This window comes from Lithobates pipiens, unplaced genomic scaffold, assembly GCF_037356315.1.
Source record: "Lithobates pipiens isolate NorthernLeopardFrog02 unplaced genomic scaffold, aLitPip1_a1.2 Scaffold_11, whole genome shotgun sequence".
NCBI lineage: Eukaryota > Metazoa > Chordata > Amphibia > Anura > Ranidae > Lithobates > Lithobates pipiens.
This window is the reverse complement of record NW_027507696.1, coordinates 5,648,462-5,662,571: the sequence shown is the minus strand read 5'-3', so window position 1 is coordinate 5,662,571 and position 14,110 is coordinate 5,648,462. Positions and strand designations below refer to the sequence as shown.

General features: G+C 41.9%; 1 protein-coding gene across 8 annotated transcripts in view; it reads left to right on the top strand.

Annotated features, from left to right (window-relative positions):
• The window catches only part of SEC16A (SEC16 homolog A, endoplasmic reticulum export factor), a 119,682-nt gene that overhangs the window by 83,416 nt on the left and 22,156 nt on the right, over window positions 1-14,110 (top strand). For 6 of the 8 annotated variants that reach the window (XM_077468244.1, XM_077468222.1, XM_077468225.1 and 3 more), the window contains 5 exons: window positions 1,769-1,851; window positions 3,192-3,239; window positions 6,185-6,343; window positions 7,730-7,819; window positions 10,822-10,881. In XM_077468244.1, the coding sequence (XP_077324370.1) occupies window positions 1,769-1,851; window positions 3,192-3,239; window positions 6,185-6,343; window positions 7,730-7,819; window positions 10,822-10,881 (440 nt within the window). Of the gene's footprint in view, window positions 1-1,768; window positions 1,852-3,191; window positions 3,240-6,184; window positions 6,344-7,729; window positions 7,820-7,928; window positions 8,131-10,821; window positions 10,882-14,110 lie in introns of those variants that run through there. The other 2 variants (XM_077468236.1, XM_077468227.1) reach the window with 2 other exon arrangements.

Here is a 14,110-nt window from a genome sequence, read left to right as displayed (position 1 = left end):
GTCGCTGTAGTGTGAAAAGGGGCCTTAGGTTTGTCTGCATTCTGGACAAGTAGTAAAGTAGACCGGTTTGGACAGCAGCCTTGTCAGCCTGGGGAGAGGGGAGTTGCAGATTTAGGTGGACTTGACTAACAAATTAAAGCTAAATGCAAGCTAACCCTTTATAAGCAGTTACAGCAAGCTGTTTTTTGTTTTTTTTTTTGGTTAAAGGTTTTGCATAAATGAATAAAAGCTGACCATTGTAAGCACCGCTGTCAGTGGTTTTTCTCAACCCTCTAACTGCCACTTTGGACAGCTTGGTCTGTTAACCACTTGTCGACCACCCGCCATTGTTATATGTTGGCTGTTTGAAGGGGAGTACCATGGTTATGGCAGCAACTAGCTGCCATAACCCCCGTATCCTCTTCAAGAGCTGGGCGGTTGGCTTTCAGATAAAAGTGGTCTCAGCAGCCGATTTGGCGCAAGCTCACGTTTATCGGGAACGGGAGAGGGGGGACCCCTCCTGCCACGCTCCGGTCGCCACCACCGCTTACCAAAACCATCAGTAGCGGCAAATGCAATCGGGTCCTCTTCCCTCACAGGCTGGATGCCAAGTGAGGGAAAGATGGCCCCCCCCCTCGGCTCCATATCATTGGATGGCGGAAGCAACATCAAACATCACTTCTGCCCAAAGGTCTTAAATGGGATTTTATTTTTTTTTTATTTCGTTTTAGTGTAAATATGAGATCTGAGGTCTTTTTCCTCCTGTCATGCTTTTTTTTTTTTTTTTTTTTTTTTTTTTTTTTTACAAGGGATGTTTACATTCCTTGTAATAGAAATAAAGGTAACCTTTTTTTTTTTTTTTTTAAGACCGTGTAAAATTAAAAAATTTAAAATAAAGAAGAAAAAAAAAAAATAATTTTAAAGTGCCCTGTCCCGCCGAGCTTGTGCGCAGAAGCGAACGCATACGTAAGTCACGCCCGTATATGAAAACTGTGTTCAAACCACACGCGAGGTATCGCCGCGATCGTTGAATTGAGAGCAATAATTCTAGCACTAGACCTCCTATGTATCTAAAAATTGGTAACCTGTAGAAATTTTTAAACATCGCCTATGGAGATTTTTACGGGTCAAAGTTTGTCGCCATTCCACGAGCGAGCGCAATTTGTTGAGCGTGACATGTTGGGTATCCATTTACTCGGCGTAACGTTATCTTTCACAATAAAAAATAGAATAGAGTCTTCCGGGTGATGGTGTGGACTTATGGTGTCCTGAAGTTAGGTGCTCAGCTCAATAGTGTAGTGATCTGCACCCCTATCTATGATGAAGTGGTTTAGCAGCCATGTTGGTAGAGAGAATCTGACAGGTTATAATCCTCTCTTTGCTCTATCCAAAATATAAAAAGTTTTTTTTTACCTCTAGCTCTACTTTGACACAGTTAATAAGAATTGTTGAGCTGCAAAAAAAAAAAAAGTGTGTATGTATGTATGTATGTATATGTATGTATGTATGTATGTGTATGTGTATATGTATATATATATATGTATGTATATATATATATATATATATATATATATATATATATATATATATATATATATAAAATAATATACATTTTTTTTTTCTTTTGGGTAATGCTTTTAGTTTTACTTTAATCTGCCAATTTGTGGGTTATTAGAAAAAGTAGGAAAGCTGTATGAAACCTGTTTTTGGATACACGTACCTGTACTGTAATACTATTGTGTGTAGTAATTCAATATGTTTCACCGTGTGATGTTCTACTCTTTATCAGTGCAAAGACTACCACAGAGCTCTCCCACGAAAACCACCTTTCATGACCCTGGATTTGACTTCTATGGAGAAATGGCTAAAATGGTGATTTTATTTTTTATTTTTTTTATTTTTTCCCTCTACCATATGAACGGTTAAATGCGTTATGCTGCTTATTTGTTTCACAAGAATGTTATTTGTTCTAATTCAGAAAGATCACAAAGTAAGTCAGACAAGGTGATGGCAAAGGTATTGTTTCAGCATACATGGTGCATACTATAGAACAAGACTACACAGAGACTGCACACCCAGTATAGTAGAGGGGCATAAGGAGAAGCACTTGGGGGCCCTGGATCACTCCTAGGGTGCAGTCTTCCATGCATAGAGAATAGAAGTGGAAATTAGGAATAAGGCTGGGTTCACACCGCTGCGGCTGGGAGACCCGGATGTGATTCGCAGTGCAAATCACATCCGATCTCTGTGCGATGCGAGTTCAGCCATACAGATAGTATGGCTGAATTCGCATCGCACCCGCCGCAAACTCGCACGGGACCCTTTTTTTGGTCCGCAGCAGAACACCCATGCGATCCGATTCCTGTCCAGGTTTGCAGATCGCACTGCGATATGCGAACTGATCTGGGGGTGTCATTAACATTTCAATGACACTCCCAGTCCGCATAGGGCAGTGTGAACTGCCAGCGGGAGGCATGCGATGCGGGAAAACGCAGCGGATTTGCGGCGTTCCCGCATCGCTATGGTGTGAACCCAGCCTAAGAGAGTATAGTTTGGTATATTGATGCAGTGTCAGTGACGTACAGAGAATTTGGTATACAAATGTGTAATTTGGGGAGAGGGTGGGTAGGAAGGGGTGGCTGAGGATGAAAATGTTAAGTATAGGAAGTGAAGCGTGAATGGAAGAAACTTTTGGAAGATGAAGAGTAATTAGGAAGGGACAGGTAGCGAGGGGAGAAACACAAAGGAAGGGTGGTGTTTAGGGAAGGGAGGAATAAATGCCCTCCTGTGCAAAGCTCCTAACATTTATAGGGCCAAAACCCAGTCTCCAAGGCCACCGGGACATATAAGATATCTAAGGTGACCAGTCCCTTAGGAGTTTGTCATCCGAGTTTTGGAACACGCCAATCTTTTTATTAATTATTGTACCCTGTTAGATCAGCTCAGCTGGCTGGCTATACAAAAAAATCTGAGCCATGCATGGGCAGATTAATGTTATGCAAGTATGCTCTGTGACTGTTTATCGCTGTCTGTGTGTACAGACATATTCATGTAAAAGGAGAAGTAAACTGGATGCTTCCGATTTATGGTACATTAGGTGGAAACTTCATTGATTTTCTCTGTACTATGAGGAGTGATGGCTGACATATAGACAGAAAATAACAGATCTCGGTTTGTGTCTTTTAATAAAGATAATTCTTTTGGTTTAACAGGCCCCTGGACAGAGATCTAGGACTGTGTCCCAGTCGTCATCTCACATGGTAAGATTGCATAAAAGGGGGGTAGAGAATATGTTGCTTTTGCCAGGACAGTTTTTTTTTTTTTTCCTTTTTAGTTTTCTGGTCCCATGAATGTTCTTGATCAGAATTTGAGAGATGTGTTCATCCTTCTGTCCTATATTAACCACTTGACCTCTGAAGAATTTACCCCCCCTTCATGACAGGATATATATATATATATATATATATATATATATATATATATATATTTCTGCTATAAACCACATCCCATACAAAAAGGGAAAATAAAAATCAATCAAAACTTTCTTCATAAATTTAGGCCAATATGTATTCTGCTACATGTTTTTGTTAAAATTTAATTTCCAGTAAGTGTATTTTGATTGATTTACGTGAACGTTAAAGCATCTACAAACTGGTGTATATTTATGGAATTTTTATTCTAATCTAATGGTGACTATCGGCGACTTTTAGCGGGACTGCAATATTGCGGCAGCTTACTGACACTTTTGAAATTTTTTTGAGACCAGTGACACTAATGATACATGATGATATATAATGATAATAATAACTAATGATACATGACAATGATAGTGATACTAATGACCAGTGATGCAATGATCAGTGCTAAAATCACTTGCTGAAAAGGGGCTAAACATCTAGGGCGATCAAGGGGTTTAACTGTGAGCCCAGACAGTGTTTTTGTGTACTGTTAGGTGCTTTCACTAAGGCAAGAGATGGATTTAGTTCCCTGTTTTGTAGGAACACACAATCGTCCCCTTGCCCCGGCAGGTGGATGTGCAGAATCGTGTGTGTGTGTGTGTGTATGTATATATATATATATATATATATATATATATATATATATATATATATATATATATATATATATATATATATATATATATATATATATATATATATATATATATATATATATATACATACATATATATACATATATATACATATATATACATATATACACACATATACATATATATACACATATATATACATACGCAATTCTGCACAAGAGTTCTTCCCTGTAGCAGTAAAACTGCCATTAGGTGGTCTTTAAAGTGGAGTTCTGCAATTGGGGGAAAAAACGATTTAAATCAGCAGCTACAAATACTGTAGTTGCTGACTTTTACTATTTGGACACTTCTCTGTCCATGGAGCCTGCAATGTCGACTGTTGGTTGCAGCCGCCACCATTCCAGGTAAGGGAACCCGGCAATGAAGCCTTTCGGCTTCACGGCTGATTCCCCGGTGCGCATATGCAAAGTGCAATGCAGTGAAGTGCAGGTCCCCATTAACCCCCCCCCCGAAAGGTGCCCAATGTGGCACCGGATGGGAGGAGGAAGCAATTAGGCGGAAGTTCAACTTTTGGGTGCTACTCCGCTTTAGGTGGTTAAAGCAAGTAAGATTGTGGCATCGAGGGAGGTTGTTTTTGAACTATTAATGCTTCTTATGTAGGTTTGAAAATGCAAAACAACAATGCCCACTTTAGCCCTGCCACATCTTTGCTGTTACAATAGCAGGATTCAGGGCTTAGGGAGAGTTGGGGTGCAACAGGCTCAGCTGTCGCTGTATAACTAAAAGTGGCATCAGAATTTCACAGCCTAACCACCTTTAACCACCTAAGCCCCGGACCAATTTGCAGCCAAAGGACCAGGCCCCTTTTTGTGATTCGGCACTGTGTCGCTTTAACTGACAATTGCGCGGTCATGCAACGTGGCTCCCAAACAAAATTGGCGTCCTTTTTTCCCCACAAATAGAGGTGGTGGTGGTATTTGATCTCCCCTGCGGTTTTTATTTTATGCGCTATAAAGAAAAATAGTGACAATTTTGAAAAAAATGCAATATTTTTTTGTGTTTTGCTATAATATCCCCAAAAAAATATAAAAAAGTTTTTCCTCAGTTTAGGCCGATACATATTCTTCTACATATTTTTGGTAAAAAAAAAATCGCAATTGATTGGTTTGCGCAAAAGCTAAACAATTTACAAAATAGGGGATAGTTTTATAGCATTTTTATTAATTTTTTTTTTTTTTAGTAGTAATGTCGGCCATCAGCAATTTTTGTGACTGCGACATTATGGCGGACGCATCGGACATTTTTGGGACCATTGTCATTTATACAGCAATCGGTGCTATTTAAATGCACTGATTCCTGTGTAAATGACACTGGCAGTGAAGGAGTTAACCCCTCCTCGCCCCCTAGTGGTTGTGTGTTTTTTTTTTTTTTTTTTTTTTTTTTGAGGCGGGGCTTGGCATGGCTTGGCATGGCTTGGCGTGGCTTGGCATGTGACGTCACTGATCGTCTTTCCCTATAACAGGGAACAGACGATCTGTAAGAGCCACACTAGGAAGCACGGGGAGAGGTTTGTTTACACAGTTCTCTCCTCGTTCTTCAGCTCTGTGACCTGATCGCGGGACATCAGCATCGATCGGGTCCCGTGGCCACGGAGCTCAGGACTGGGTCGTGAGCTCGCCGCCGGCGGTGCGTGCGCCACCCACAGCTGGGCACTTAAAGAGCAACATACCTGTACGTTGATGTGCCCAGCCATGCCATTCTGCTGACATAAATGTTCAGGAGGCAGTCCTTAACCGGTTAAACAGGAGAAAGGCTTATCCTACCTCTGTGTTTTGTAGCCATTTATCAGGACCGGAGAAATTCCTTTTATGTCTAAGACAGGGATATGCAATTAGCGGACCTCCACCTGTTGCAAAACTACAAGTCCCATCATGCCTCTGGGTGTCATGCTTGTGGCTGTCAGTCTTGCTATGCCTCATGGGACTTGTAGTTCTGCAACAGCTTGAGGTCCGCTAATTGCATATCCCTGGTCTAAGGAATACATTGGTTTGGTGAAATCGATGTGCTGGTATCTGCAGGTCAGGTTTGCCATGCTCACATAATTCACTAATGTTGTTCTAAAGCCTGAATTTTTTTTTGTTTTTTTCTTAGAGACGGACTCGGACCACCTCTGAGTCCTCTACCCACTCTATTGGATCAACCAGAAGGAGTTCTATAGGTATTCAGCCTTCACCCCCTCCTCCATCCATTCCTGAAACAGAAAGGTCCGAGGCCAAGAAAGAACCTAAGGCTAATTACCCATCACAAGGGGTAAGTGCTTTCCAGTAGTCTATGCCGGACTCCTTAGTAGGTATTTAAGTGGAACTATTGTTAAAGAAATTCCCATAGATACTTTAGGATATTAGGTGACGAGCACAATGCCGAGGAGGGAAGGTACTTGAGGGCTTTTCTACCATTGAAAGTAAAGGTTTAAAATCCTTAAACTTTATTATATTGTTTTCTAAATAGTGCAGAGCTGTGTCTTCAATAAATGTGCATACAAAATTTATATTAAAAATTTTATGATAAAAAAAAAACGAAAATGTAAAAAAAATTTGAAAAAACAATCACCGTGGTGTGTGTTTGTCCTCAAAAGGACCAATATCCAGTGCGCCTCCACCAGCTAAAGTGCCTGCTCACCTCAAAGATGGATCTAAAAGCATAAACAAATCACTTGTCGTGTCCACCACAATGGATCGACTTTCACTCTCCAATGGTAATCCTACAGTCTCCAAACTGCTCCTCTGTGGGTAATCATATGTATTGCTGTCAGATGAACCTTCCTTCACTTGCTCAATCACACTATTACTTCTGTAGGTTATAGACAGGCAAACGGAGTACACTATGGCACTTGTGTTTGTTGTTTCTTGTTTATTAAAAGCCCCCAAAACAAATCCACTTACAAGATAAAAACTTTAAAACAGCATGTCTCAAATCATCACTCACGAACCTTCACTCTAAACGAGTGTCAGCATCTCATTGGCCTTCATCAGTAGGTTCTACTGATGAAGGCCAATTAGATTCCGACACGCGTTTGTTTTTTGTTTTTGTTTGTTTTTTTGATCATGAAATGTTTAATATAAATTTTTTTTATGCACATTATTTAATGAGACACATCTCTGCACTATTTAGAAAACAATATTGAATTTGGTGTGGTGATTTCACACATTTACCCTGTTATAGGAGGAAGTCCTTTATTTTGGCGCTGATTGTTTTTTTTTTTTTTTTTTTTTTTTTTTTTTTCACAAATTTTATTAGGTTTTTTTCCTTTTCTTCCAAATATATATTTTCAAATATGGTAAAATGGCAAAGGCATATCTAAAGTATGTTTTTAACACTGTAGTACATAGCTTCTTCTACAGCAGCTTTTGTTGCCTTATTTTATTCTCCTTCACTATACCGGTTTGTTGGAAACCCATGGTCCTTTTTCTTTTTCTTTTTTTGAGGTAGGGCTGTCTCAAACGAAACCCCATTGAATACATCGGGGTCATTCTCAAATTGTATTAACATTAAAAATGAACATCACTTGAGGGTCAATGGCAGCCCAGGGGAAGCTGGGTGAAAACTTACATACAGCATTTTAATCGTAGTCGGGTTTAGTTGGCACATTCCAAGCCTGTAGTTCTCACACTTGTTTCTCTCTAAACCGTTTTGTAGGGCAGTAGAAGTTGGTTTCCTTTGAAAATTGGCTGGCTGATGGGAAAAGGAAAGAACGAAGCCCACTTACCTGATGACAGGAATAAGTCTGTAAGAAATTTTGCTTCTTAGCGCTCTGTGTGCAGCTATAAGCACTTTATAGCCGTTTTTGACATTCTGTGCTTTGTCTGTAATTCCATCCCTTCTTTTCTTGTCTTAGTGCCACTAAATTCCAAACTATACAGTAATCCTATAATAACTAGAAGACACCTAATCGGGTGCAATCAATTGTGCAGTAAATTTATGGTGGTCAATGAAGACATCTGATTTGCGAGACACCTGCTGTGATTGTATAAATAAATACCACATCCATTTCAGGTTGTCTTTTTCTTGCTGGGGTGTCCAGAGATGTTAGTGTAGTAATTTCCCTCGAAACACGGAACCACACAGTGCAGTGACCACAGTGCAGTGACCACAGTGCAGTGACCACAGTGCAGTGACCACAGTGCAGTGACCACAGTGCAGTGACCACAGTGCAGTGACCACAGTGCAGTGACCACTCGGTTCATGAGCATCTGTGAAGTTTGGTTAGATCTAGATGAAGCTATGAGCTTCTGGCATTTTGTATTTTTGCATGTTAGTGCCTCTTGATGGCGCTGTGAATTATTTTGCTGTTTTATGCAAGTTGCCCTTTCTTTTCATAACCGGAGTACACCAAATTCTACTTTTTTTTTTTTTATCTGTTTTGAGAAAGATGGTGAAGAATAAGCATTTGTAAGAATCTGAATATGCAGACTTAAAGCGGAGCTCCACCCTAAAGTGGAACTTCCGCTCATTGGAACCCCCCCCCGCCCCCCTCCGGTGCCACAATTGGCACCTTTCAGGGGGGAGGGGGGTGCAGATAGCTGTATAGTACAGGTATTTGCACCCACTTCCGGCATAGATATCCACAGAATCTGTGGGTATTTACGCCACTTCCTGCGGGTCCCCCGCTGTCTGCCGGGAAACACACAGATCCCAGAGACAGCGGGGACCGTCCTTATTGCGCAGCGCGACTCGCGCATGAGCAGTAGGGAACCGGGAAGTGAAGCCGCAAGGCTTCACTTACGGATTCCCATGCCGAAAGATGGCGGCGGCAGCAGCACCCAAGAGCCGATCGAGAGATCGGCTTTGAGTGCTGACATCGCGGGTGCGCTGGGCGGGTAAGTGTCCTTATTTTAAAAGTCAGCAGCTGCAGTATTTGTAGCTGCTGACTTTTAAAAACAAAAAAACGGCGGACTCCCGCTTTAAGTTTTTTTTTTTTTTTTTTCTTTTTTTCCTATAGTGTAGCCTTCTAGACAGAATTGTCACCCCATTGTTAATTTTTAAGGCTCCTATCTCAGACTGACCTTTATCAACCTAGGGTTGATAACTTACCTTACATCAGGGCTCCTGAAGGTTAAAACTATCAATTATTAAAATCTCTTTTTCTTGTAATCCTGACCATTATTTAAAATCCAGGTGTGAAATAGGATGTCCTTCTTTTATGGTAGCCTTAGAACGGAATAGGGATGCACAGCTGTTACATGCATCTCCGTGCCAGCAGTCCTGTTGCAGTCTATTGGGATGCAGTGACTGCCTGGGATCTGCTTCCAATGTGATATCCATGTGGGCGCATGGTCCTGAACACATCCTGGGTGCCTAGGAGGCCCTAGATGTTTAGAAAAATATGAATAAAGGCATGCGATTTAAAAAAAGCCATTCATATACAGAATACTGTCATTACAGGTATTAACCCCTTTTCTACTAATGGTAGGTTTTTAAAAGTTCTGGTATTCAAGGGGGAAAAGGAAGCTTAGGGATGCTGCTGCTGCAGCTAGGAGCATGTTGTGTTTTTTTTTTTATTTTTTAGAGCTGCCGATTTGGATGTCTGATAAAAGTGATCAGGCTCTAGAGCCACCAAATCACTTTTATGGGGCTCTGAAGGTGCAGCTTTCTCTTATTGCCATGACTTGTGGTGGTTCCTGAGCTCTCATGGCCCTCTTCCATGTATTGCGTTACTTCTGGGTTCAGAGCTGTCATTCCCTGGCTCATGTGTAAAAACACCCCTGTATACACACCAGTGATAATGTAGGGCATGTATGTAAATATAAATTGCGCTACACATGTGAGGTATCGCCATGAATGTCAGTCATTGCAATAATTCTAGGGCCATAATTGTTATCCTTGAACTGAAAACTTGTGAATGCTTTTAAAGCATTGCCTATTGAGAATTTTGAATTCCATAGTTTTTGCGATTTTTATGAATTTCCCAGCCTCATCCAACTATTGCAGCCATTAAGAAGTTTATCAAGGCAGTCTGCATTCTCAGTTTTACTAAATGGATGCTAAATTCAGCAGCTAAAGTTTGATGGTCTCATAGTAGCTTTGCCACCTTATATTTTTTGTACTCCAGTGTTATGTCATTACTATTGTTCTTGGCTTTATAACTGTCCTCCTTGCAATTTCGCGCATCATGCTGCTACTGGTGTGTTCCCATTCCATCTCTTGCATCTCTGTTGTATGGGAGGAAGTATGTTAAATATTCTGATAAGCATATAACAGTTTAAAGGTAACGTTTATGTAATTTTTTATTTTTTTTTGCATGGTTGGATTGGTCCAGCTTGAACTAATGTGAATATGCATGTACATCTACCATACCCTCTGAAAGCGGTACATACTACAGTGATCACCTCTAGATTCCGGGTCCGGTTCCAAGCAGCTGCTCTGCGGCATGGTGAACATGGGATCACTTGTTTGGCACAGGCGCCATTTCTTAAAAAAAAAAAAAAAAAGTGCAATGTATTCTCTGAATGCTGTTCATTCTGAGTAAGCGGCTGCCCTAGTCTGTAATGAACACAGGCAGTCACTCGCTCAGAACGGGACCCGGAAACTAGCAGTGATCGCTGTAGTAGCACTGCCTACAAGTGGCTTCCTGCTTCCAGGTAAGACACATGCATACTTTTGGTCACAGCCAGACCAATGTACCTATGCATTAAAAAAACAGTACCTACACTTCAGCTTTTAAATTACTTTCTTTACCAATAGTTTTCCAAGTTGCACAGCAAGCTAATTTTTTTTAATCTATATTGCAGATCGTTTGGGATGAGAACAAACAGCGCTGGGTGAACCTAGATGAGCCTGAGGGAGAAGAGGTGAGTGGACAGCAGTTTTCTGGGTTTTTGATGTCGTGTTGGCGGTTCCAGGTCTGAGTAATCCTATGGAGTGTATGGAATAGCAACAATGTATTAAAACAAGAGCAAAGATTATTCTTTGCTAGTATATTTTTTTATTTTTTCTCGTTGGGCTATAGATTGTTTAGGTATTTTGTATATCTAATGCCATGGCACTGTATCTTCTTCTTCAAAATTAGTGTGAGTGTTAGAACACCATATTTATTGGTGTCTGCTATTCTGTCTCTGACAACCACTTCCTCTATTTCCTGTGTCTCAGGTGTGACGATCCGGGGTGATTAGGTTCAAGTGGTGCATGCGATTTTTTTCCAGAAACGTGCCACTCCAGACTTGAGTTTTTAGGGCATGGCAGCCCACTTTTATTTAAAGGAAACGAAAAAGTTCAAACAAACAGTAATCTTTCCTCGCAGGGGGTTCCACCATCGCTGTATAAACAAACGATAGCTTCCTGGCTTACTCACTGTCAGCTTCGTGCTGCTTTAGTCACAGGCTACACCTGCCTGCTTCAGACATACACACAGACTGTCACCTGCAGTCTTAGCCCTTGTACACACGGTCGGAGATTCCGACAACCAAATCCGTCGGATTTTGTCCGAGACTGTTGTATACACACGGTCGGACAAAGTTGTCGGAAAATCCGACGTGATGACGTTATGTCGTTACGATGGGACTACGTTCAGGCTAGTAGCCAAAAGCTTTGGTGTAGGAATTTGATCTGAGCATGCGTGCCACTTTGTCCGATCGGAATTCTCTACACATGATCGGAGTATGTCCGATTGGATCATTTTGTCGGAAAATTTAACCAACAAGTTGGAAAACTTGGTCCGTCGGACAGTCCGATGCAGACCACACACAGTCGGAATATCAGACTTAACGGTCCGATCGGACACATTCCGTCGGAATCTCCAACCGTGTGTACAAGGGCTTAGACTCTGAGACTCCCTGTCTTTCTTCTGGAGCCGTCTCCTACTGGAACCCTCCTGGCCAGACTTCCTGTCTGCCGGGCGGAGCTGTCTCCAAGTCTGAGCACTGACTTCTTTTCCTGGCATGTCTATGAACCCAGCCCACAGGTGTGTAATTAGTATTCCTGCCAAAATCAGGCATATACTGCTTATATGTACCTGTGACATGGGATTGCATCTCCACACAGGTTAAATCTTCCTAATGGGGTCACAGACAGTAAAATTAATACATTTTAGCTCTCTCCCATTCTATGCAGAAAAAAAGGCTGACAATAAGGGTTTTAAAGGTTAAGTTCCCCTTTTACTAAAAATAATAAATGCAAGTCTTTTTGTAAGTAATAAAGTGCAATTAATATTTTATTTACTCTGCAGCCTGTAAGGGCTGTGTTTTTAAATTCTGACAGCGGGCGTGGGAAGGAGATCCCCCCCCCCCCCAACCTGCTGTCACAGGAAAGTTAATCGGGGGGGGGGGGGGAGAGAGATTGGTGTTGAGGAGGCAGAAGCTGTGAAACATGGTACATGTTCCACCCCAAGTATGGATGGAACGTACCACATGTTCCAGGCACACCATCCTGCATCCACTTAAATGCAACTCTTGATTTGCGGCGCATTTCGGCCACTAGGGGGGCGCTTTTACCCCCGCTAGCGGCCCCGAAAGGGTTAAAACCGCCGGCAATACGCCGCAACAGCGGCGTTTTGCCAGTAGTATTACAGCGCTGCCCCATTGATTTCAATGGGGAGCAGCGGTGGTGGAGCGGTAAATACACCGCTCCTTCACCGCTCCAAAGAAACTGCTGGCAGGACTTTTTTCTGACGTCCTGCCAGCGCACCGCCCCTCGGGGCTTTCACACTACATACAATGGTGCAGCTTCTTTAGGGCGGATTGCAGGCGCTATTTCTAATGCTATAGCGCCTGCAAAACGCCCTGGTGTGAAAGGGGTCTTAAACAAAAATAATGGAGTTTTTTTTTTTTCATAGCATTAGTGTTATGCTGATGGATATTACAAAACTCAGTGCAGCATTTTATTTTGTTTTTATTTTCCCCAAAAAAATGATTGTACAATGTTCAAATGCACAAACATTGTCTTTTATTCAGCACTATTATTATACATATTACTCACGTAGGTGATGGCCAGAAGTCTCTAGTCGATTATAAAGACGGCATACAATGTAGCAATACAGTAGATCTTTTGGGGTATCAATATATAATTTGCGAATATACAGATTTGAAGAGAATGAGCTGTATGGTATAGGTCCAGTAGGGTGGCATGTGAGAGAAGGAGCTGTGCTCTGCATTGCTACATACGTGTCTGTTGTATTAAAGCGGAGGGCCATTTAAAAAAAAAAAAAAAAAAAAAAAAAAAAAGTCAGCAGCTGCAAACACTGCAGCTGCTGACTTAATCAGCCCACTTACCTGTCCAGGGCGCCCGCGATGTCGGCCGCCCGAGGCCGACCAGTCCCTCGGCTCTCAGGTCCCGGCGCCGCCATTCCTTGTAAGGGAAACAGGCAGTGGAGCCTTACGGCTTCACTGCCCGTTTCCTACTGCGCATGCGCGAGTCACACAGTGCTTTGTGAATGGGACGCGCTGTGTTCTGGAACACACAGTTCCCAGAACACAGCGCGACCCATTACCCAGAAGACGCCGCACGGAGGAGAGAAGAAAGAAGATCTCCGCGGAGGAGGAAGAGGAAGATTAGGATTATGTGCCTAGCAACAGGCATTTCTGGTAAGTAAAAAAAAAATTTTTTTTTTTTTTTTTTTTTGTAATTTTTAATATATATATTTTTTTTCAGGGTGGCCCTCCACTTTAAGCCAACGGTCCCAGGGGTCTAGGGGAAACATGTCTCATCCAGAGTTTAGCAATAGTTTTCCAGGCAGAAAATAGGGTCTCCTGCATAAATGTTTTGGTATATTTGTCAGCGTCTGGAAAAATACCCAGTAGGCATGGTTTGGGGTCTAGGGGTCAGCGAAGATCCCATATTGTCATGAAGAAAATCCACCACTTGTTTACAAAAACCCTCTATGTAGGGGCAGGGCCACAGGAGGTAGTAGAATGTGGAGGGTTGTCCTTGGGTGAATTTCGCTATTCTCGTAGGTGTGAGGTAGGATGTATGTTTGGGTCAGTCTGTCAGATAGCTTGGGTGAGGCAGCTTTGCATGCGTCCAATGCCTCACTCAAGCCCTCGTTGTCCAGAATTCCTAGGTCTCCCTCCCATCCTGATTTTATAT